Raw genomic sequence first — 26,190 nt, 5'->3', positions numbered from 1 at the left:
TGTCGTGGCGATGTCTGTCTGTCCATCTGTCCGTCCATCATGGGAAGGATGCTCACCTTCTGAAATCAATTCCTCTCACAATTTTTGGAGAAATTTCATGAAACTTGGCACGATTCTTTGGTATTTGTCGGTAGTACGCATACTGTTATTTTGTTCAATTCGGTCGCATTTTACCAGAGTTGTGGCCCTTAATTAACAACCTTGTACTTTAACAATTTCACGAAGGTGTGCTTGCGTTCTGACATCAACTCCTCTCACAATTTTTGGACGAATTTCTTGAAGCTTGGCAAAAGGCCTTGTTATATGACGGTAATATGCATATTGCGATTTAATTTTGTTTGTGAAAATTTTGCCGGAGTTTTGACCCTTGATTAAATAACTTGTACTTTGACAATTTCACGAGGGTGTACGTTCTTCTGAAATCAACTCCTCTCACAATTTGTGGAGGAATTTTACCAAACTCAGCAAAAGGCTTTGTTATATGACAGTTATACGCATATTGAAATTTCGTTTAATTTGGGCAAACTTTACCAGAATTATGTCCTTGATTATTAACAAACTTGTACTGTGGCAATTTCATCAAGGTGTGCTTGCTTTCTGAAATCAACTTCCCTCACAATTTTTATCCCCTGTTGGCCGGAAGGCCTGAAGGGGAATTATGTCGTGACTCCCTCCGTCTGTCCGTCTGTCCGTTCCTTCCTCCTTCCCGGGAAGGGTACTCAGCTTCTGAAATCAAGTCCTCTCACAATTTTTGGAGGAATTTCACAAATCTTGACATAATTCTTTGTTATATGTCGGTAATACGCATATTACAATTTCGTTCAATTCAGTCGCATTTTACCAGAGTTATGGCATAGTTTCCAGCGGGGGATATTGTGCTGTAAGAGCACTCTTGTTATTACTATCAAATACCTTATGACACTCCAGCAGGTGGGAGGGGGAATGAGGATATGGGAGGCAGGCGTCTGAGTGGCACAGGTTATTTGATTTAAAATCACACCATGATTTAAAGTACTTCTCTTGAAGCCATAAAAATCACTTTTGATGTCAATAAAATGCACACAGCATTTCCACTGTTGACATTCCATTCACGGTCAAGGTGACTGGAGCTGTCTGTGTCATCTCTCTCTGTCTGGGGTTTTTATCTCCCTCTTTCCACTGCAATGCATATTATAAATAGTTTTAATGATTGCACACAGGTGTAAACACTCATTTGTTACCTACACATTCTCCATGACTCCTCCCCTACCTTACATCTAGCACTCATTCATGCCCTCGCTGCCATATACTGACATATAAAAATATAATAAATATAATTCACAACATTTGTATTATTTTGCTGTCAAAAATTCACATTCCTATAGTACTGATCCTCAAAAAGCCATAATGGTGAAGTAGATGTACTTCATTATCTTTTGCCACTACATACAGGGTGCCTATAAATTATCTTTACAACTTTTATTCAATAAAAAATGATAACAAGAAAGTGTAGAAATACTATGATTGTCCCACTGACACTGTCACATTGGGCCTTGATTGTCTCTGAATAAGACGTTCCCAAACTGGTGGATTGGCCGTAAAGGTGCCATTTTTTGGCTGCCTAGATCACTCCGACATCACAGTCTACAATTTCTTTTTTTGGAGATGTGTCAAAGATTGTGTGTACAACACATGGGTGACAGACAGTGATGATGTAAAGGCAAGAATCATAGCTGCTGTTGAAAGCATCGATGTGGATATGTTACAGTGTACATGGCAGCAATTGGATTATCACCTGGATGTTTTGTACATCACTAACGGTGCTCATGTTAAATGTTTGGATCTTCGTTACTCAAAAAAAAAAGTTTGGGTTTTGTGTGTATAAATTTTTTTGATTGGTAATTCTGTGCGTTAATAAATTATTCATTGAGTATCAAAGTTCTAAAGATAATTTTCAGACACTCTGTATTTAGAAGAGCTTTGGTGTTTTTTTTTTTTTTTTGAGGTTTGGTTTTAGTTTTTGCTTCTGTATCCTTCTGTTTCTGGCCCTGTTCTTCTGGATGCCCGATAACCAGTTGCTAACTTTGACCCAGCAACCTTCAGTGTGATGCGCTGTGAGTTCTGCAGTGCTGGCTTTGACACCAGGGCCGGCCTTTCCAGTCATGCTCGTGCACACCTACGAGACTTTGGCATTACCAACTGGGAGGTCACTGCGTCGCCCATTTATGTCCTCCGCGAGCTCTTCTCTAAGCGGCCCGACCTTGCTTTATCCATTACCCCTGCTTTTAACGCTGAGACACAAGACAAGAAACCATGTAAAGAAGAAGAGGAATCCATGTTAGTAAATGATGAAGAAAGTGGAACTTCAGAACCAGTGCTGCAGATACCTGCATCTCCAACTCAGCCTTGGAGAGAGAGCCAGAATGATGGTGAAGCTGATGGTGAGTGGACTGGATCTTTACACATAGTGAAACCACATGTGCTTCTGTACTTTGTCTAAGCTAATGTTTTATATGTCACTCTGGTTTTGTTTGGCACTGAGTTTCATGTTCTTTTTCCACAATAGGGCTCAGTTCGGCTAATTGATGTCTGGTGTTGAATCGTACTCTCTGCTTTTACTCAAATGGGCGTACTGTGACATGGACACACAAAAAGTAGTGGAAAAATTGACTGACTGTAATTCTCCTTGCTACATTAATACACTTACAGGCTATTCTAATGGAGAACCTTGATTTTTGAGCCATAAAAAATATGCTCATTTGAGTCTGCTTATTGCTGTTTGGCATCACTAAGAGCACAGCCAGACTACATTTGCTTTAAGGTTACTTGGGGAAATTTCAGCCTTTAAAACTTGATAGAAGCATGGCCTGGTGTTGCAGTGGGTAGCGTTGCTGCCTTACAGTTCAAGGGTCCTCAGTTTGATCCTGAGCTCAGATAGCTGGCTGTATAGAGATCTTGCATGTGACGTCACAGCCGATCCAGATTGTGACAGATGCCATCTTGTCGGTCAAACGCCATTCTTCCACCTTCTGCTTCTGGTTCTACTTCTGCTTCTACTTCTACCTTTTCTTCTGGAAAACCCTACTATATACAATTCTACTACAACGGCTGCGGCTACAAGCTCTCCCTACCTGTGCACGGTTTTTGTGTGTATTTTTGCGTGTTGTTCATCTGTATCGGACTTCAATATCCACTACAACTGTATGGACTTACTGGACATTGGTTTCCAGCAGAAAATGACAGTTTGTAGCGATTTCCATCGCATGCACAACATTCCAGACGAGATAGCAAGACCAGTGGGGTCTCTGTGGATTGTTATCGGAAGCAAATCGAAGGAGGCGGCGTCGGGAACGGAAGCAAAAGCGAGGCTGCAGGCAGAGCCGGCCTGTTGACTAAGCTCAGAAAACAGCCACTCAAATCTCCACTGCTAAGCCTCTACCTCTCCAACGCCAGATCCATGGTAAACAAGACGGACGATTTGGAATTACAGCTGGAATTACCTTATTCTATTCTATAATCGGCTGGTCAGTGCTATACTATACTACTGATATATCTAGTATCAGTACTAGTAATACTTAAGTGACTTACCCATCCAATGAGGATTGTTATTTTCTTGTTTACAAGATGCCACATATGAGTCGCTGATAAATCCTGAATTTCTGTAAAGATAACTGTCCAGAGATTTATAAGCACGCAGTGCTTCACCACTGAACAGCGAGGGAAAGTTGATGAGGTAATTATACACGTCTGGGTATTCCGCTGGCAGTTCAATATCCACTGACACGGTCGTAAAAACTACGTCCGGTAAGCCATAAGGGTCACTAATCTGTAGATTGTTTATTTTAGACATATATCTAATTATCTGTTCATTAGAAAAATGAGACGTGTAGTCCGTCGGTTGAAATTGATCCATTCTGTACACGAGTGCAGCAATATTCAGCTGTGTTTTTTACCGACAAGATGGCGGCTGTTAACTTTCCGGTCACGTGACTGCAAGATCTCCGTAGGGTTTCACAGGATTCTCCTCATGACTACATGGGTTTTCTTGGGATTTACTCTCATCTCCTGAAGTTGGTGGCTTGACTACAGTTAATTACCATTAGATGTGAATAACTGTGTGAATGTGTGTGTATTCCTGCCTCATGCACAGTTTTCCTGGGACAGCTTCGGGATCCTCTGTGACCCGAACCAGGATAAAGTGGTTACAGAAGATGAAAGAATTAATTTACCTAGTGAATTAATTAGTCAAAGGATTACTATTATTAATATTTCTTACCCCTGCTCTTGATAGAATAGCAGTACTAACCTGCTTCCTCTAATGCCTAACAAGGTTGGAGACATGTATAGAGGGATCTCAGATTACTCCTCCATACACAACGTTTTGTTTTGTGCATAGATCACTCTTAAATTCAGACCACTGGTGTTCAATAGAGTTCACATCTGGACACTAAAATGACCTTCAGAAAACAGCCATTTTCTTCAGCAGCCATTTCTGTGTTGATCTGCATCTGTGTTTGCTGCCATTATGCTGAAAATGAGGTCACTTGTTGAAAGCTGCATTGTGTGAGATGCTCCCTGGAAGGGTTTCTTTAGTGCAAAACTTCCAAACAGCTTGTTGTCATGGAGGTAGTGTATAATGGTTGATTTTAAATAGACAACACCAAGCAAAAACAACACACTGTTCTCCCTCACCATCCTGCTCAATTTGTGTAGAACCACGTTGCTTGTGCATCTTAATTCAGTAACAATTCAGAGATTGTGAATTCAAATCCCCGGACTGGCTGAGCCACTGTTGGGCCTGAAGCAAACCCTTATTAGACCATTTAAAGTCTCGGTTTGGTATTAATAAGCTTTTTATTTTAAAGCATATTACACAGTTACTAATATAAAAATCAATAAATTTTATTTTATGAACACTTTATTTTATGAAATCTTCATGAAAGTTGATCAGTTCTGTCAAGATGGAAAGTTCAGGAGAGTTCCATAATGAACCCTGTAAACTCCCAGGATTTGCATTCCTGCCTACTTTCAATGTAGTTATCAAATGATTGATTGTAGTGGCTGATTAATATTGTTTAGAAAGCACAACTTTATTCATCACACACTTGTGAAATTCCTCTCTGCATTTAACCCATCTGAAGCAGTGAACACACACATGCACACACACGTGAGCAATGAGCACACACACATACCCAGAGCAGTGGGCAGCCATGCTAACAGCGCCCGGGGAGCAGTTGGGAGTTCGGTGCCTTGCTCAAAGGCACTTCAGCCCAAGGCCGTCCCATATTAACCTAACCGCATGTCTTTGGACTGCGGTTAGGTTAAGAGGAATAATATAATATGAAGAGTTTATGGAAGTTAGTTGGATTTAATGTCCTTATTAATCTGTCAGTAATAGCACAGCTGTACTTATTTTGATGCTGTCCACTATTTTAGCCTTAGTAAATGGACTTGTAGTAAAAGTACGCTAATGTGCTGTCCTTCTATTGGCTTGCCAAATGAAATTTTTAATGATTTTTTGCTTCAGCATTATTTTTGAGCAATTATATATATATATATAAAACATTTTTCTGTGCGGAGTTTGCATGTTCTCCCTGTGTTTGCATGGATTTCCTCCGGGTGCTCTGGTTTTCCCCACAGTCCAAAGACATGTAGGTTAGGCTGATTGGTGGCTCTAAATTGACCGTAGGTGTGAATGGTTGTTTGTCTCTGTGTCAGCCCTGCAATGACCTGGCGACTTGTCCCATAGTCAGCTGGGATAGTCTCCAGCTTGCCTGTGACCCTGTAGAAAGGATAAGCAGCTACAGATAATGGATGGATGGATATATATATATATATATATATATATATATATATATATATATATATATATATATATCCTGGGTGAGCGCAGTTGGGAATGAACATAGGTCAATTATTATAGAACCATGATGTATATAGCCTCTTTAATTGGACTGTACTTTATTAAAAAGTTTGTCTTTTAATTTGTAGGTGGGAACAACAAGGGGGAGGGAGATGAAAAAATGCAACTGCAGGATGACTTTAACTCCAGCCCAGGATCAAACAGCTCAGCTGCTGCAGAAGAGACCAATACAAAAGGTGTGATTACCTCATCCTAGTTCTTCAGTGTGATGTGTTTACATTGAGAAAACAATCAAGGCTTGGAAAAAAAAAAAATATATATATATATATATATATATATAAATGATCTGCTTAATTGATGGCTGAGATGTAATGTATATTTGTCATCCTTTATTGACCCATTTTGCTTACCCTAAACAAGGAATATATTCAATTCTTGGAAGGATCAAAGAAGATATATAAAATGAAAAGCCTAATATTTAGCCTTCAGGATCTAATTTTAAACAGTTAGACATTACTATCAAAATGACTCATTTATTTAACTGTAATAATTGTGTTACTGTCTACAATGTAATTTTCTCCAGGCTCCAGTCTGCTGAAGTGTGAGGTCTGCAGTGCCCTGTTTGAGACACGGCGTGGTCTGTCCAGCCATGCTCGCTCTCATCTGCGCCAGCTAGGTGTGGGCATGTCTGAAAGCAGTGGTGCACCCATAGATCTCCTCTACCATATAACCAAGGAGCGGGCCACTGACTCCCACTTACCTGCCTCACCGCCATCACATTCACCAACACCATCACCAAAAAACACTCACCATCATACTTTCTGTGTTCCTATGCCAAGCCCCAGTAGGAGTGCAGAGTTTGAAGATGAACCACAAGACATTAAGCCCCTCTCACTTCTGCGTAGTGTAGCAAAATCTCCCCCTTCCCCAAGCAGACCACCATCTGGCTTGCAGCCATCCTCTCCATTTGGAAGGTCTCCATCCCCCTCTCGTTCTCTGTCTACTTCCCCATCCCCAGTGCTGAGGAAGGCCCCAATCTCCTCATTGCTGCCTGTGTCTTCCCAACTGCGCTCACATGAGCACAAGACTGTGTCAAGGGCCCACAATTCAGCATTGTCCACTGCCCCATCCAGACCACTCTGGGCACCACAAGAAACAGAAGGTCCCCTTAATCTCTGTGAGAATGCATTAATGCTCCACTTTTGATTTAGTTCATTGTTAGTAGTTTACACAATTATGGGTATATAACAAGTCAATATTTAAATACAACCCCAATTCTAAAAAAGTTGGGACACTACGGTTAGGTCCATATATATTTGGACACTGACACAAATTTTGTTTTTTTACCTGTTTACTGAAACATATTCAAGTTATAGTTATATAATGGACATGGACATAAAGTCCAGACTTTCAGCTTTCATTTGAGGTATCCACATTAAAATTGGATGAATTGGATGAAGGGTTTAGGAGTTTCAGCTCCTTAACATGTGCCACCCTGTTTTTAAAGGGACCAAAAGTAATTGGACAATTGACTCAAAGGCTATTTCATGGGCAGGTGTGGGCAATTCCTTCATTATCTCATTCTCAATTAAGCAGATAAAAGGCCTGGAGTTGATTTAAGGTGTGGTGCTTGCATTTGGAAGATTTTGCTGTGAAGAAAACATGCGGTCAAAGGAGCTCTCCATGCAGGTGAAACAAGCCATCCTTAAGCTGCAAAAACAGAAAAAACCCATCCGAGAAATTGTTACAATATTAGGAGTGGCAAAATCTACAGTTTGGTACATCCTGAGAAAGAAAGCACTGGTAAACTCATCAAGGCAAAAAGACCTGGACACCCACAGAAGACAACAGTGGTGGATGATTGCAGAATAATTTCCATGGTGAAGAGAAACCCCTTCACAACAGCCAACCAAGTGAACAACACTCTCCAGGAGGTAGGCGTATCAATATCCAAATCTACCATAAAGAGAAGACTGCATGAAAGTAAATACAGAGGGTTCACTGCACGGTGCAAGCCACTCATAAGCCTCAAGAATAAAAAGGCTAGATTGGACTTTGCTAAAAAACATCTAAAAAAGCCAGCACAGTTTTGGAAGAACATTCTTTGGACAGATGAAACCAAGATCAACCTCTACGAGAATGATGGCAAGAAAAAAGTATGGTGAAGGCGTGGTACAGCTCATGATCCAAAGCATACCACATCATCTGTAAAACATGGTGGAGGCAGTGTGATGGCTTGGGCATGCATGGCTGCCAGTGGCACTGGGTCACTAGTGTTTATTGATGATGTGACACAGGACAGAAGCAGCCGGATGAATTCTGAGGTATTCAGAGACATACTGTGTGCTCAAATCCAGCCAAATGCAGCCAAACTGATTGGTCGGCGTTTCATAATACAGATGGACAATGACCCAAAACATAAAGCCAAAGCAACCCAGGAGTTTATTAAAGCAAAGAAGTGGAATATTCTTGAATGGCCAAGTCAGTCACCTGATCTCAACCCAATTGAGTATGCATTTCACTTGTTAAAGACTAAACTTCAGACAGAAAGGCCCACACACAAACAGCAACTGAAAACCGCTGCAGTAAAGGCCTGGCAGAGCATTAAAAAGGAGGAAACACAGCGTCTGGTGATGTCCATGAGTTCAAGACTTCAGGCAGTCATTGCCAACAAAGGGTTTTCCACCAAGTATTAGAAATGAACATTTTATTTACAATTATTTAATTTGTCCAATTACTTTTGAGCCCCTGAAATGAAGGGATTGTGTTTAAAAAATGCTTTAGTTCGTCACATTTTTATGCAATCATTTTGTTCAACCCACTGAATTAAAGCTGAAAGTCTGCATCTGAATTGTTTTGTTCACAATTCATTGTGGTAATGTACAGAACCAAAATTAGAAAAATGTTGTCTCTGTCCAAATATTTATGGACCTAACTGTATGTAAAACATGAATAAAAACAGAATGTGAAGATTTGCAAATCGTGGAAACCCTATATTTCATTGAAAATGGTACAAAGACAACATATCAAGCATTGAAACTGAGAAATATTATTGTTTTTTTGAAAAATATATGCTCATGTTGAATTTGATGTCAGCAACACATTTCAAAAAAGTTGGAACAGGGGCAACAAAAGACTGAAAAAGTTGTGAATGCTAAAAAAAATTAAACTAATTTGGTTAATTGGCAACGGGTCAATAACATGATTGGGTACAAAAATGAGCATATATTTTTCAAAAAACAATAAAATTTCTCAGTTTCAACATTTGATATGCTGTCTTTGTATTATTTTCATTGAAATATAGGGTTTCCTGCAAATTATCGCATTCTGTTTTTTATTTACAGTTTACATAGCATCCCAACTTTTTTGGAATTGGGGTTGTATTTTCTAATAAAGAAATGACAGTATATCATTACTTTAAGACATGAAGTGTCTTTTAATTAATAAAAAATAAAGAAAATATATTGAATTAGAAGGTGTATCAAAACTTTTGACTGATACTGTATATAATAGCATGTATTGATTTTCTGTTCCTTTTGACTTTTTCTGTGGCCACTTTCCCCTATCTTTCCCTCTGCTCATAGCAATGGATATGGATTCTAACACAGACATTATATGCAAGCTATGCGGAGCCTGGTTTGAAACACGCAAAGGCCTCTCTAGTCATGCACGAGCCCACCTGCGTCATTTTGGCGTGGAATACTCTGAGTCAAAGGGGTCCCCTATCGACCTACTCAATACACTTATCCTCACTGATGACTTCAAGCGCAGAGCTACGTCCTTACGCTCTGACAGCCCGGAGGACTTGAGGGTCCATGGACACACTGTGGGTCCACCCTCTCCCTCCACATCTACACCTACTTCTGCTTCCAAGAGGCCCTTCCTCTCCAACTCTGTCCAATTAAAGAACACATCATTAAAAAGTGGTGTTTGCTCCAAAGCTACCTCCTCATCTTCTTCTTCCTCTACCCACACCTTGCTTAGTCCACCCACCAAGAAGCTGAAACCTTCTTCACAGCAGGTCTTCCATTTGAGTGGCAGGGAGATGATGTCCATTCCTTTAGGTGACTTGATACATTATATTATGCTTTTCTGTATGTAAATTTACCCTAAAGCCTAAGCACTGTGGAACAATCATTATTTGGAAATATCATAAGTGTTTTGAAGAGGTGAAGTACTGAGATGGTTTTCAGCTTGAGCTGAATCTCTTATGTCTCTTTTGTGAAATTATTTGAGATTAGAACAGAGTAAATAAATGGTATTGTGGGTCCTTTGGGACTGGAACTGGGGAACATTATCACAGACTATTTAAAGTGTCTTATCATATACACCTATGTAATTGTTAATTTATGTAAACAAACTGGTCTTGTTTTATTAAATGTCAGCTTATTTCTTTTCTCTTTATAATTGTAGCTGAACCAATGAAAGATGTGTGTTGTGAGTTTTGCGGTGAGCTTTTTGAGAACCGCAAAGGCCTCTCCAGTCATGCTCGTTCCCACTTGCGTCAGCTGGGCATCACTGAATGGTCTGTGAATGGCTCACCCATCGACACACTACGAGACCTCATAACTCGCCGAGGTTTGCCATGCGTCATGCCTCTGAAACCCTTGAAATCATCCTCATCCTCTCCAAGCCCAGGACCCCATCGGACCTTACACCAGTATTCTTCCCCACCAGGAGGTGCCCTTGGCCGTCAGGCTTTCTCTTTCACTCAGCAAAAGCCTGCCAAGGTGGCAGTATCAGCACCTGTCCCCAGCACCTCCCCAGCAGTACTAATGGTGAAACCCAAACCAGAACCTCAGCAGGTGGAAGTTACTGTGACTGGAGGGGGACATGAAGGTTATAGCTCTGAGTCACAGCATCCGAGCTGGATGAGCTCAGATAATACGCATTCCATCAACCTGTGTAAGTAATATTTTGTGATGTATTTCTAATCTGAATAATATAAATAAATAAATAAATAAATACCACAGTGGAGATGTAATTATGGTGCTTCTGCATCTATAATTAGAAAGTACTGCTGACTTGTGATTTCTGTTTCTAACATACTGCTTTCTCTTGTATTATTGTCTTAAACACAAATCTTTAATCTCCTTCACTTCGCTATACTTTTCCAGTAATGACCCAGGAGAGGGAACCGTCCCGTGATATCCGTTGCGAATACTGCGGTGAGTTTTTTGAGAACCGCAAAGGCCTCTCCAGTCATGCCCGCTCACATTTACGCCACATGGGTATCACTGAGTGGTCTGTCAATGGCTCGCCAATTGACACACTGTGGGAGATAATGCGTAATCAGGGGACCACACCAGCATCTCTTGCGTCAGGTGTAAAAGAGGAACCAGGGCAAGAGAGCAGCTCATCCTGGGACAGTCAAGGGTATCAGTCATCCAGAGTCTCCCCAAAAGCACCCATTAATCTGCTCCACTCCAGCTCACGCCTCCATAAGCATGGATTTGGGCCCACAAGAATGTCAACTACCCCTCCAGCAGGCAAGTTTCTTAGTATGAAACCCACTGGGAAGAGGTTGCTGGGAACCGAAGGACACCTTGATCAAAGGTCACCATCAACCCAGTCAAAAACCTTCTCACCCCCACCACAGGACTTCTCTTTTAAAGGAAGAATGTCCACAGACAAGTATGGGGTAGGCCGCATGGGTAAGAGTATATTTTTTATTATCAGATTGCTCAGTAATTTCTTCAAATGACATTTGCACAGTATTTTCATTCTAGATTAAGGATAGTTTGCATGGAAAGAGTGACTTCCAGCATATTTTTATCTTGCTTTATAATCTTAATTTCAACTCTTGACATACTGTCAAGTTTATGCTTTTCTGTGGCTTTCCTTAGATGCTAGCTGTGAGTTGTGCGGTTTTGCCTTTGAGAACCGGAAGGCTTTGGCCAGCCATGCGCGGGCTCATTTGCGACAGTTTGGTGTGACGGAGTGGTCTGTGAATGGTTCACCCATTGAGACACTGAGTGCCTGGATGCGCAGCCGGCCACAAACAGTGGCTGAGCTGCACCGTAGCTACCTATCAGATGGGCACATTACCCAAAAGAAGGTACAAAATGCTTCTGCTACAGCACCAGTCAAAAGTTTGGACACACCTTCTAATTCAATGTTTTTTCTTTATTTTTATTAATTAAAAGATACTTCATGTCTTACAGTAATGATAGACTGTTGTTTCTCTTTACTTAGGTGAGCGATTCTTGACATAATATGGATTACTACAGTTGTTGATTAGGGCTATTTACTGTATTTTTATAATTTGCTATTTACTGTTTGCTCTCAAACACATTAAGAAAGCAAGAAATTCCTCTAATTAACTTTTGACGAGGCACACCTGTTAATTGAAAAGCATTCCAGGTGACTGCCTCATGAAGCTGGTTAAGGTAATGTCAATGGGTTGTATTCAGTCAACCGTAGGTGCTAAAGAAGGCAACTGGAGTTGCTTGAAATTCTTGAAGACGTTTCACCTCTCATCTGAAAGGCTTCTTCAGTTCTGTCTGACTAGTGGGGAGTTTCAGGTATTTATCCTCTAATGGACCAAAAGCAACCCTAAGAAGAGTCATTGAGGTCATTTGGGTCATTGAGTCATCCTGTAGGTGTTAGAGTCACTGAGGGCCGGGTGTGAATGGTGTTAGCAGCCTAGAGAGTCGTTAGGATGATCTGTGGGTCGTTGGCTCTCTATGCCATCATGTGAGTCATTGAAATCAGCTGAGTCTTGGTGTGGATGTGTATTCAGTTTTCTGGGAAGTGTGCCAAGGACTGCATTGTAGGTGGCTGATAAGTGGTGTCTCAGGCCCTGTCCACACGGCAACGGATTCAGGTGACTCCGATACAATTGCTTATCGTTTAGGCTTGGCGTCCACACGGCACTGGTGTTTTGGGTGCCCAAAACGCAATCTTTTTGAGAACGGGTTCCAGAGTGGAAAGATCTGGCAACGTTGCCATTGTGAAGTCGTCTGGATGAGTAGAACGGATTTGTTTACGATGACGTCACAACCACATGACTGTGAGTGCTTCACGCCGGGTAGAAGTGTAACGAACTCGATGCGAGTTGTCAACAAATCCTATAACTTGGTTCATGAAACGCGCTTACAAAATATTTTCACTGTGAATATTTATTGTGTAATGGTGCAAAGTGAGAGAGAGAGAGAGAGAGAGAGAGAATCTGCCCTTAGGGCAGAGTCAATCCCGCCAGCAAAAATAGGGAAAAAAAGGAGCGATCTCACCTCTTCAGATGTTGGTTTACAGTAAGTCCTACAATACATTCCTCAAAAAGGGCGTAGAAGAGCAAATTAATCCATCAACGTGTAGCATTCAATTTATTCCGGACCATTAAAGACGCCGCCTTCCGCGTAGAATTATACGTCATCCTCGCCGCCATATTGGATAGGTCAAAGCGGAGAATAAAGATTCATGTGCTGCGTTTAACTGTACCAACAGGTTTACCGTCCAAATGAGATCACATGGGATTACCTTTCGCAGGTGAGAAACAACAAATTAATCCATCAGCGTGTAGCATTCAATTTATTCCGGACCATTAAAGACGCCGCCTTCCGCGTAGAATCATACGTCATCCTCGCCGCCATATTGGATAGGTCAAAGCGGAGAATAAAGATTAGCTGCGTTTAACTGTACCAACAGGTTTACCGTCCAAACGAGATCACATGGGATTACCTTTCACAGGTGAGACTGGAAAAATACTTTTCATTGTATTTGGTCATTATAATGTAATTTTACGAACAGATTTTCCTGACTTTGTGGCTAATATGAAGTCTCGCGCATAATAGTTTATGCGCATGCGTCCTTACTTCTTGTATTCTTCTGGTGTCTCTGAAGGGACCGTCTTACAGCGCCCCTAGAGGTGTGGCATGTGTATTGCATCGTTTTCAGCAAGCGTTACGTTGCCATATGGACCTGATATCAGACCACCTCCTCTGTTCAGTGACGGTTGTTCCAGGTTGACGAAGATAGCTTCTTTTACTCCTCTTTCAAACCACCAGTCTTCTCTGGCTAAAATGTGTACATTGCAGTCCTAAAACAAGTGTCTTTTGTTATTGAGATGAAAATAGACTGCAGGGTCCTGGCCTGAGGAACTGGCTCTCCTGTGTTGAGCCATGCGTCTGTGAAGCAGTTGCTTCGTTTTCCCAACGTACAGGTCTGTGCATTCCTCACTGCATTGAATTGCATATGTTGTCCTGTTTGTGTCTGGGTATTCTGTCCTTAGGGTGGACCAATTTCTGCCTCAGAGTGTTGCTGGGTCTGAAGTGTACAGGGATGTTGTGTTTGTAGGAGATCCTCCTGAGTTTCTCAGATAGTCCAGAAATGTAGGGAATGACAGTGTTCTTGCGTTTGTTGCTGTTTTCTTCCTTGTCCGTTATGTTTCTTTTCCTGGTCTTGACGAAGGCCCAGTTGGGATACCCGCACTTCTGAAGTGCTTCCTTGATGTGTTTTTGCTCCTTCTCTTTTCCCCCTAACATTGTAGGAATATTCTGAGCCCTGTGATGTAAGGTCCGAATGACCCCCAATTTGTGTTCCATTGGGTGGTGAGAGTCAAACAGTAGGCACTGGTCTGTGTGGGGGGGTTTCTGGTAGACCTCGATGCTAAGGCTTCTGTCTTGTTTGATGTGCATACTGCAGTCCGAAAAGGCTAGGTTGTTTCCACTGACGTCCTCCCGAGTGAACTTGATGTTGATATCCACTGCATTGATGTGCTCTGTGAAGGCTTCCACCTCATGGGTTTTAACCCAGGTGTCATCCACATACCTGAACCAATGGCTGAGAGCGACTCCTGAAAAAGTGGTCAAGGCTTTGTTTTCCATTTCCTCCATATATAGATTGGCCACTCTAGGGGACACCGGTGAGCCCATGACGCATCCATGCTTCTGTCTGTAAAAACATTGGTTGAACTGGAAATAGGTGGTGGTCAGGCAGAGGTCAAGCAGGGTGCAGATGTGGTCCGTGGTGAGGTTCGTTCTGTCCAGTAAGGTGCTGTCTTGGAGAAGTCATTTCCTAATTGATTTGACTGCTTCTGTGGTGGGAATGCAGGTGAAAAGAGAAGTGACATCGTAGGAAACCATGGTTTCATCAGAGTCTAGCTTAAAGGTCTCCTTGCATCATTTTTTCATTAATTGTGCGGTGGTCTCTAGTATGAATGAATGCCCTGTGAGCCGGTTTTGGTGAAAAAAATGCTGTGGTTCTCCTGTTTCAGGCTGTTCTAGTTTGCTGGAGGAGTGGGTGGTGGGAGAACGACAGGATTTCAGCTCTTACTCATTAATATTCATGACATGTAAACGTGTTACCTCTGATTGGCTAACAGCACTGTGACGCTACCTCCAGTGAGTCAGAACAAGCGGATGTGGGTGTCTTACTACGGCGAGAGAGAAGGAATAAACTGCGAAGGGAAAAATACCGTGCGCTGATGTCATTGAGGTGTGACGCAAGGAAATAAGAAAAATTCAACAAATGTTTGGGTTTTTACTGAACAAACAAACGAATAAAATGAACGAGTGACTTAAAAAAAAGAATGTGGGTGTCTTTGTAAAAACTGTTTTGATTTGCTATTATGGTCTCGATGTCGATGTTTTGAACAATAACAATGTAGATAACACGAATTTTACATCACATTCAACGAGATTTAAATGAGACTAAAGATGGCGACTTACAAATAATGTGTAAACATTGTTGGAGTTAATAAAGTTTGAACAGCATGAAGGAACATACCCCAACCCCCCGAAATTAATAAAAAAAAAATTCTCAACGGATTTGGCATAATATAAAAAGGTCGTTTTTTACTCAGAAAAAGCTGGAAACTCTCATCCCTGCCTCGCTTGTGACCATGTCATGCATGCTAACGTGGAGAATATGAACATGCTATTTTGTAACAAAAACCTTCGAACAAAAAGTTCATGTTTTACTTGCAGCTTGTGAGCTGGTGGTCGATCGTCTTGACGGCACAGATCCAGGGATTAAAAACAACCTCGAAGCAAAACTACTACTGAAGGCACCGAAGTTTGAAAAGTCACTGTGGTTGAAATGATCAGAACACAGTACTAACACTGCATTACACTTCGCTGGTGGTGTTCCAAAGATAAATTCCAACCATTTCTTCTTCACCTCTTCTATCTTGGGCAAGAAATGCAACGTTGATGTGTTACTGCCACAAATAACACAGGCACGAACTTGTTCAGACATGTTTTCAACTTGCTGTTAGGTCCTCTTCGTTAGCTACTGACGAGATGGGCTCTGCTCAGTGTTGCCAGATACTGCTGATGTTTTCCAGCCCAAAATATGTTCAAATCCGCCAAAATGCACTTAAAACCGCCCAATCTGGCAACACTGGCTCTGCTATCTCTCCTCGTGCTTAAATCCGAACTTTCTTCCCGTGGGCGGTTGCAAACCAAGGTGGGCGAGGCCATGAATACTAATTTACAAAGTGATGTAAGATCGTATGGCTTTTTCAGATCTGCTCGTTTTTCTGACTATTTTCTTTCATAAGGTAATACAGGGAATGGGGGGGAATTACATTTTCACATGCAGCATGCATATGCAATTTGGAGTGAACTATGGTATTTCAAAAAGAGCCAGTATTAAATGTTTTTGATGGAAGGGCACCTTTAAGGTCTGCAACTTCAGTGGCAAAATCCTGAGAGTCACTGATGTGATGTGGCGTGTTTCCGACAAGAGGAGCCAGGATGGTGGCTAGATGTTTGGGAATGTTATAGGTGACCGAGTTTATACTGCTGATGATGGGTCTGAGTGGAGCTCCTTTCTTGTGAATCTTGGGGAAGCCATAAATGACAAGAACGGCTTCCCCAGGGTACAGTCTATAGTACAGAGATCGATTGATGGCATGGTCCTTTTCTAGTTGTTGTAGGCAGTTCACGCTCTCAGAGTCAGTGACTCTCTAGGCTGGTAACACCATTCACACTTGGCCTCCAGTGACCTTAACACCTACAGGATAACTCAATGACCCATGTGACTTCAACGACTCTCCTTTGGGTTGCTTTTGGTCCATGAGAGGATAAATACCTGGAACTCCCCACTAGTCAGACAGAACTGAAAAAGCCTTTTGGATGAGAGGTGAAATGTGTTTAAGAATTTCAAGCAAGTCCAATTGCCTTAAACCTGTATGACTGAGAACCTTCACAGACATGTTGTGAATAGTCATGTGACTTTTGCTTACGAATTTACTTCTGGTGAATGAAGTGGTGGTCAGGCAAACCGATTTGACGGCTGTTATGCACAGAGCTGGTGAAATCGTCTCCAACTATTTTCACAGTTTAAAGGCCAATGCACGGTTAAAATACCTTCAGAAAGTTGCTCTTTGCAATGGGATAGATCCTTACATGCTAGTAAAGAAGGTTTTTTTCTATGAATTGGAAAATTATCCATCCACTGAGTTCCCCGACATCTCAAACTACCTCGTGCTGCAGACATCGTTCTACAGGGACAATCAGATGAAATCCTGGAAGACCATGGAGGCATACAACTTTTTATATGTGGCTGGGTTAAAGATCTGGGTACACTGTAAAATATAATAAGTTGACTTTACTTAAAAAAAATATGCAAAGTCGTTGCCTCAAAAAAAGTCATTTATGTTGATTTAGATAAATTAGATTGGGTTAACTTATTTTTTGTGAGTTTGCAGTACTCAGATTAACTTAGATTAGTTTGATTACATTAACTTATTTATTTTGAGTTTGCAGTACTCACATAAACTTATATTAATTTGATTACATTAACTTATTTATTGTGAGTTTGCAGTACTCATCTTATATAATTTTGATTACATTAACTTATTTATTTTAAGTTTACAGTACAAGTTAATGTAATCAAAATTATATAAGATGAGTACTGCAAACTCACAATAAATAAGTTAATGTAATCAAATTAATATAAGTTTATGTGAGTACTGCAAACTCAAAATAAATAAGTTAATGTAATCAAACTAATCTAAGTTAATTTGAGTACTGCAAACTCACAAAAAATAAGTTAACCCAATCTAATTTATCTAAATCAACATAAATGACTTTTTTTGAGGCAACGACTTTGCATATTTTTTTTAAGTAAAGTCAACTTATTATATTTTACAGTGTATCAGGACACTACAAGATAAATCCTGTATCGTTTATGCCCGGGTAAGGAGGAATTTTTGGGCTCTTTATATGCGTCTTTGAGATGGTTGCTAGGATGCTACAAGTTTTAGTATCGGGTGTAAACAAACCACAGCCTCAATCCTCAATTCTTAATCCTCCCTGCTCTTCTCTCCAGGTAAATCATTCATAAAGATCCACAGAAACACCCTTAAAGACCTGGATATTGGTGAAACAGAATGGAGAAGTTATCATGGCTCACTGTAACTGCATGACCAGGGAAGCAGTTTTGTGCTGTTAACTCGTGGGCTCTGCTTTTGTGTTTACGTGATTATCTCGATGATCTTATCTATCTAATTCAATGTGGGGAGCCCAATCTACATCATTGTCCTTGTAAACATTGCTAGGACATCCTGATAAATAAAGTGAAAACACAGGTGTTGGGGGCGTTGTGGCTCAGTTGGATAAGGCGCCATACCATAAATCCGGGGACCCGGGTTTGATTCCGCCCTGTGAATGGTGAGCTTAGCTAACCACCACTTCATGTCTTGCATATCTAATGAAGCAGATGTGACGTCAGATGCAACCCACCTGTAGTGTGCAAAGCATCATCAAGATAAACGGTGGCTACTTTGAAGAATCTAAATATGAAACATATTTTGTTTTAATACTTTTTTATTTACCACATAATTCCATATTTGTGCCATATGTTATTTAATAGTCTTGATTTCTTCAGTATTGTTCTACAATGTAGAAAATAGTCAAATTACAGAAAAACCTATGAATGAGTAGGGGTGTCCAAACTTTTGACTGGTACTGTATGTTACATAAACAGTAATAGCATTGATAAATGTGCAATTTCATGTACAGTCACCTTGTTTCTTTGTTGGTCAGTAATTTTTTACTAATGTTAATCTTGTCAAGGTTTTGTGAAGATTCTGAATGAATGGATTAGTGAAATATAGTGGAGCATGCTGCATGCTTTTCGTAATTTAAAAATTTTCAGCTGACTCAATACAGCATTATAGAGGGCAGTTAAAATAAATCTGCATTGCGGCTTTTGCCATAGCTTTCCCACTTATTTTACTTGCTCTGCTACGTTTGTCTTGCAGAAGAGTAGTTTTGCTTTCTCATAATTATCTGATTCAATCTCTATATCCACTCTATCTCAGAAGCACTCAGCAGCCCAGTGGGCGTCTCTAACACTGTCCCAGGGGAGGCCTGTTGAACGGCAGATCATGAGCAGTTCATGGAGTTCATTATCACGGGCAGTAGAGGTAAAAAATCGAAATGGCACTACTTTTCACCATGGCATCAGTACCCAGGATAGGGGACATCAGTCCAGCAGTGCACATCCACATGCGCAAGTGGCTCGGAGTGAACTTAATGTCCGGGTGACACGAGGTAAGAGCGCCTCAGTGATATACTCTTACAAGTGTTTTCTTCTGTTCAATGGAAATGCGAATTGCATTTGTCAATTAATTTTTAGTGTCTTACTTTATATATTTCTGCCACATTGGAAAAAGTAACAGCAATGACTCTTTTTGGCATTGTTGACTAATCTTTTTTTTTCAATATAATATAAAGAGATATATAAATTCCAGATATAAATTATAGATTAAAAATTTATATCTCACGAGCAAGCAAGAGGTGACCGTGGCAATGACTCCTAAAGATGATATGAGGAAGAAACCTTGAGAGGAACCAGACTCAAAAGGGAACCCATCCTCTTCTGGGTGATTGTAAATAATTTCCTTTCTATAGAAGGGTATACTATATCCTACCGGTATAAGGGTAGAACTGCACGGTATAGAGTCAAAAAGTACAGTCGTGTATGTGTATGCACATCTTATGAATATGAGCATCAGAGTTATTTTTGAATTCATCATTCAACTTGAAGTTTGTTTTGTTGAAGCTATCAACTGTTCAGTGGTGGAGACTTGAGTGCAAAGCTGTTTGTAGCATTTGCAGGCCAAAGCCATTTCATCCCTGTGTCCTGAACACATGCACCACTAGACCTGATGGAGGGTCTATGGACTGCACTAAAAAGTCCCACTTAAAATCCCGTCCACAGTGATTGATTGACTGGTGTAACCCTGTTAAAACAAAAATGTAATTCTACATGGTTAAAGAGCAGTCCAAAGGTGAAACTGAGGCGGTACATTTGTAAATGGAGGCACTGCTATTGCCTTTTTTCAGTATGGCAGATTGTTATGACACTTATGACATTGTAGATGTAATCTCAATGAACTTTTACATTTTAAATTTGGCAGGCAGCCATTGTACATTCTTGTACATACAGTACCAGTCAAAAGTTTGGACACCCCTACTCATTCATAGGTTTTTCTATATTTTGACTATTTTCTACACTGTAGAACAATACTGAAGGCATCAAAACTATGAAATAACATATGGAACATATATGGAATTATGCGGTAAACAAAAAAGTGTTAAAAAACAAAATATGTTTCATATTTTAGATTCTTCAAAGTAGCCACCGTTTACCTTGATGACGCTTTGCACACTATTGGCATTATCTTAACCAGCTTCATGAGGTCGTCACCTGGAATGCTTTTCAATTAACAGGTGTGCCTCGTCAAAAGATAATTAGTGCAATTTCTTGTTTCTTAATGCGTTTGAGATCAAACAGTAATTAGTAAATAATAACAATGCAGTAAATAGCCCTATTCCACAACTGTAGTAATCCATATTATGTCAAGAACCGCTCAGCTAAGTAAAGAGAAATGACATCCATCATTACTTTCAGGCATGAAGTGTCTTTTAATTCATAAAAATTAAGAAAAAACACTGAATTAGAAGGTGTGTCCAGACTTTTGGCTGGTACTGTATGTGGTCCAGCCACTTTAACTCTGTAGCCATCTGTGTCTGTGATCATTCATTTCATGCAATTATCTAATCAGCCAATCATATGGCAGCAGCCTCATTAAAGGTACTCGTTGCTTTTTTTTCACTAGGCATTGAGCGACGGCCCCTGAAACATCCATTACATGCTGATGGAGGGGAGAGAGAAAGTTGTCCTCCCAAACCACCTCGCACTAGTACTGTTCCTGCCCTTGTGCCAAAACCACCTTCCACTCCTCTGGTCAAACTTGTGGGTAAAATCTACTCCCTCAAGTGCCGGTGAGTTGTATCTACAATATTTAAAGGTCTCTGCCACAGGTGGTGGAGGCGTTATGTTTTCGGTTTGTCCAGGTGTATGTCCATCCAACCGACATTTTCTTTAGCGCAATATCTCAAGAACAATTCATTGAATGTTTGTAGGATTTGTATGGAATTCTCATTGTAACCAGCAGATGAACTGATCAGATATTGGAATTTATCCAAAGAGGGTCAAGGCCACAGCAAGGTCAGATGTCTGAAATAGTTTTTATTCAATAGCTTCTGTACTTTTTAAAGTATATTTTAAGAATATTTGAGGCTTACAAATTACTAACAAGAAAGACTCGACTTGTTTGATGGTGGAAGCATCTTTGTTGATGCCACTGGTGTTGAATTCTGCTTGTTTGTTTCTATAATAAACACATTTATTGCTGTTAATATTTTCATGTTACATTTTCATACAAGCTCTATTGTTCATCAGTGTGTGTTGTTTGTTAATGTGTTTAATGCTGAGAAACAGTGGTAGTGATGGAGGGGTGCATCAGGGCTTTTTTTCTTCCAGACCGAGTACATGTTTTTGGTACTCGTCGAAACCATTGCTGCAACCTACTTCATATTAATCAGTAATTGCTGAGCATTTTGTTTAGCTTTGTTTATGTTTCCATGGTTTTCATCGTGGCCATGAAAAGCACACGTGTCCACATGCATACACTACTAGGCTTATTCTTTACAAGGTTAGGGAGTTGATTTTTAAATGTGCATTAGCTATCTCTGGGTGCAGTAGTTAGCACTGTCGCCTCACAGCAAGAAGGTTCTCCCTGCGTCTGTGTGGGTTTCCTCCAGGGGCACTGGTTTCCTCTCACAGTCCAAAGACATACAGATTAGGTCAACTGACTACTTTAAATTGCCCATATGTGTGAAAGTGAGTATGAATGGTTGTTCATCTCTGTGTTAGCCCTGTGATTAATTGGTGACTTGCCCAGGGTATGCCCCGCCTCGCATCCAAAGTCAGCTGGGATTGGCTCCAGCTTCCCCTGTGACCCTGATGGATAAGCGGTATAGAAAATGCATGCTTGGATGGAGGATTAGCTCTTCCCATTAGTTACCCTGAATTGCTAAGGGTTGCAATAGAGAAGGATGTGTGTTGTTCTTCTGTATAGCTGTAATGTGAAGTACATTTCATTCACTTCATTGTGTCGGAATACCTCACTGTCAGTGACTGCTAGTAGCAGATCATCAAGAACAACATGCTGGGTAAGTGCTGTTATTTTCACTGATCTAGACTTGGCTGTCGACATTTTTTCTCATCTAGCTAATAGTGAACTCTGGCCAGACCACTGTAATTTCATGTCATTTGTTTATTAGTGTGATGTTGTACACTAGGCTTGGGTCACATTGTATCACATAGTTTTGGATGTTGGCATTTTTTATGTATATCAGTAAATACGCACAGTACGGGGCAGATGCAAGTATTAATACTGATGCATCCCTACTTATAAGAAACTTAAGTGTGTTTCTTTCTTTCATGGTGAACAAGTTTTTGATATTTTTGTTTCAACATGTAAAATCCTTAATTGCCCAAGTAATCATAATCATGACGAAAGAAATAATGCTCTCTCAGGTTTTGTGATGTGGAGTTTCATGGCCCCCTGTCAGTCCAGGAGGACTGGATCAGGCATCTGCAGCAGCACATTCTGAAACTTGACTACAACAACAAGCCAGCTCCCACAGCAAATAACACTCCAGCCAAATCTGACATGGCTGTTCCTGAAAGGCAAGCCTCAGCTACTACCTCCACTTCTATTACTACTACAGCAACGACAGCTTCTACTCCCACCTCAGCCACAAGTCTTAACCCTACATCTGTATCTACACCATGTCCACCAGTCTCGACTCCTACTCCTGCTCCTACACCCACTTCAACCCCGACCTTGACAGCTCCCACCCTGACCGGCCCTGGAATTCCAACCAAGGCTGAGCTGGAAGTCGATACACCTACTACATAATGCTTTTGTCTTATGTATTTAAATTCCGTTTCCTTCATTCTGTTTGTACTTCCTTTTGTTATTAAAAAACAAGGGTTTGGAAGCGCATTGCTTATTACCCATTCATTTTTGTAAGTCATGTCGTAAATCATACAGCAGTAAAAGGAGCTTGAGGTAGGACTGTTGCTATTCCAGTTTGGGTTTTGCTGGCCAACAAAAGATGTTTAAATTCTTTCACTTTTGATGATATTTGTTTGTGTAAAAAAGTATTAACAGGTCAGTGGTGCATATGGCGGTATCTGAATATGTAGTGTAACTAACTTGCTATGTCCTTCTTTTAGCTTAGTTGGATTTTAAGAGGGAATGGAACAGTGTTTTTTATTTGTACTGAACATGGAACATCTACCTACTAGTTTGCTAATGAAAGGCACAAGCAAAATATAAACAATTTTTATGTCAATCCAGAATTGTTGTAGCACTTTCTTTTAATGACTCCCCCCCCCCCCCCAAGCACGAATACACTAAGCCTTTAACCCTCTCAAAATAAGCTTGTCATGGCAGACACCTATTTAATGGTTAACACAGTTGTGCCATAAAGAAGTACTATGAGCTATCAGTGCTGACATGCCCTTGCTCAAACTTTTAGGATGCACCTTACATGATCTCATTTGTAATGAGTCCTAATGTAGGTCACATTTTTCCTCATAATTCTACTAGTTTTCATAGTAAATATGACTATTATTATTATTATTATTATTATTATTATTATTATTATTATTATTATTCATTTTTCCTGAGTTTTAGTAAATGACAAAAAGGGATAATTTCCCTTTTGGTTCATAAAGGTTTCAATAAGCTAATAAATACTGTAATTTGTGTTTAATGTAATCATGATAAGGAAAAAACAAAAATACAAATTAGCAGCATACCATGTCTTTTCAAATGTTCTGACTACTATTTGTTGTCTGGGTTCTTAAAGGCCGGAATATTACTGTTGGTACTGCAGAAAGATGGCAAGGTACCTGCACTTAATGATTAGAAAATTTCAGTGTGCTTAAATGTTGAGTGAAGCCTAGTTTGCTATTTGCACATTAGCTTACTGCACCCACTCTTGAGCTGTCTCTCCCATTTGCTTAGAATACTTTTTTTTTTAAATTAAAAATAGTTTTTGAAGAAATTGCCCTGGATTTAAAGAATGGAAAGTTGGCCTAAAATTGGGTTAATTAATGAACTTGCTGCCTGCCTTGACTAAAACCCAAATCCATGTGCTAATGCATTGCACTTTTGAATACGCCCTGTTTTGAATAGAAGAATCTGAATGTTTGGCATATGAATAATGAGTTGATGCACTTTTGCTCAAGGCTGGATCGGGAAGTGTTTGTAATTGTGCGTGTACGTGCATGCACTTAAAAGGTCACATGTATGTCTTTGCCATATAGCTGCAAATCTAGTTTTAAAATAGGTTTCAATAATACATTTGTGTTTCTGCCAAGAACTTCAATGCACTGCGTCCATCAGTCTGTGGCAGAATGTGCCAAAGAATCAGTGTGACATGGGACAGTCTCCTAGGCTACTGCCGTCATACCCAAGTTTGTGACTGAATGGAGAAAACAGATTTGGTCTTCTCAACTGAGGGAAATGGTGGACAGTGGCTACTGAGAAAATCTGAGTTGTCCTTCTTCGGATTGTATTTTACACCTTAGATAAAGTGCTTCTGAGAAACACCACAAATCTTTGGTATGCTGGATCTTAATCTCGGGACATTTATGGTTATTGCTTGATCAAAGAAGAGACTACTTGGATACATCTTGCTTCTGTTAAGGACTGACAGAACTATGTAGCTTCACATGACTTTAGATGGTAATCCATTTCTACACAGTGAAGCAATAACAGTATGGTCACATGACAAACTATGGTTTGTTTCACTACTCATAGCATTTCTGTGACTGTTAGACTTGCAGCATTCCTGTGGAGTATATGACTATATTACAACTAGTACCTACTAGTCATGAAATATGATCTTGATCAATTTGAGTTTATTTCAACAATAATTCTGTGCATTTTTTTATTGCCATTTGTCTTTCTGTACTTGCAGTTCAAGATAAGTGAAATAGAACAAGTGTTATTTTTTATTATTGGTGCTCATGAGTTAAAGTGGATATGAATGGATTTTTAATTTTCAATGCTTAGATCATGAAAATGTCCTGACATTGAAGGACTTTAAAGATGTGTCTTGATGGGGACTGTAATGCAGACCTCAAGATGAGCTGCTGCTGGAAAGTGCCAGGCAGTTGTCTCCTGTAAGACTTTCTTCAGCTAGTTTGGATTGGTTACAAGAGGTGTGTGTGTGTGTGTGTGTGTGTGTGTGGGGAGTGGGAGAGAGAGAGAGAGAGAGAGAATGCTTCGCTGCCATGGAAGACTCATACTGTGCACAAGCATTAGGACGATTCATGTGAATCAACAAATCATTAAATGTGATCTGAAACATACAGTAGTAGAGTCACATTATTTCTGCTTCTTAAATGTACAAACATACACTCTTTAGGTACTGGGATAGCAAAATCAAAATGGTTACTTTTTGCAATATACAGTACACAGGCTTTAAGTTATAAAACTGAATAAAAATGTTGCAAGTTTCTTCTGGCTATTTTTACGTGTCTTATTCTTTATAATATACTGTATTATAATATACTGTAATGCTATAATTAGATACTTCTGAATACATATTGTGCTTTTGTTAATTAGCTTTGACAGGATATACACAGCAGCAACATTTGCTCATCTTTCTTAGTCATATTGCTTTAAACACAAATACCACATGAGGGTGCCAGTGAACCACTGAAGGAAACACAAGTGGCGTGGGGTTTTTTTCTCCTTAGCTTATTATGTACAATCAACTACATGTACTCTTGTTTCATCACTTGACTACATGCTTCAATGTAATGCTACTTTTTAATAGAAATAAACCATAGTACTTTTTTAAGTAGTTTTTTTTAAAAAAACAAAGTATGCAACTTCACTATGTTTATTTCTGATCACCATTACAGAGCAAAAGTAACAATCCATCCATCCATCCATCCATCATCTGTATCCTGTTCTACAGGGTCGCAGGGGAGCTGGAGCCTATCCCAGCTGACTATGGGTG

General features: G+C 40.1%; 1 protein-coding gene across 4 annotated transcripts in view; it reads left to right on the top strand.

The window, feature by feature from the left end:
• Window positions 1–25,532, top strand: part of wizb (WIZ zinc finger b) — a 39,969-nt gene extending 14,437 nt beyond the window's left edge. For 2 of the 4 annotated variants that reach the window (XM_060901571.1, XM_060901570.1), the window contains exons 8-17: window positions 2,055–2,420; window positions 5,971–6,078; window positions 6,426–7,019; window positions 9,427–9,906; window positions 10,256–10,747; window positions 10,960–11,496; window positions 11,689–11,900; window positions 19,113–19,344; window positions 20,916–21,081; window positions 22,682–25,532. In XM_060901571.1, the coding sequence (XP_060757554.1) occupies window positions 2,055–2,420; window positions 5,971–6,078; window positions 6,426–7,019; window positions 9,427–9,906; window positions 10,256–10,747; window positions 10,960–11,496; window positions 11,689–11,900; window positions 19,113–19,344; window positions 20,916–21,081; window positions 22,682–23,066 (3,572 nt within the window). In that variant the 3' untranslated portion in view covers window positions 23,067–25,532. The remainder of the gene's footprint in view (window positions 1–2,054; window positions 2,421–5,970; window positions 6,079–6,425; window positions 7,020–9,426; window positions 9,907–10,255; window positions 10,748–10,959; window positions 11,497–11,688; window positions 11,901–19,112; window positions 19,345–20,915; window positions 21,082–22,681) is intronic. The other 2 variants (XM_060901573.1, XM_060901572.1) reach the window with 2 other exon arrangements.
• The last annotated feature ends 658 nt before the right edge of the window (window positions 25,533–26,190 follow it).

The sequence above is a fragment of the Neoarius graeffei genome, chromosome 20 (assembly GCF_027579695.1).
Source record: "Neoarius graeffei isolate fNeoGra1 chromosome 20, fNeoGra1.pri, whole genome shotgun sequence".
NCBI lineage: Eukaryota > Metazoa > Chordata > Actinopteri > Siluriformes > Ariidae > Neoarius > Neoarius graeffei.
Note: the sequence above shows the minus strand (reverse complement) of the source record. Positions and strands in the feature narration are given on the sequence as shown.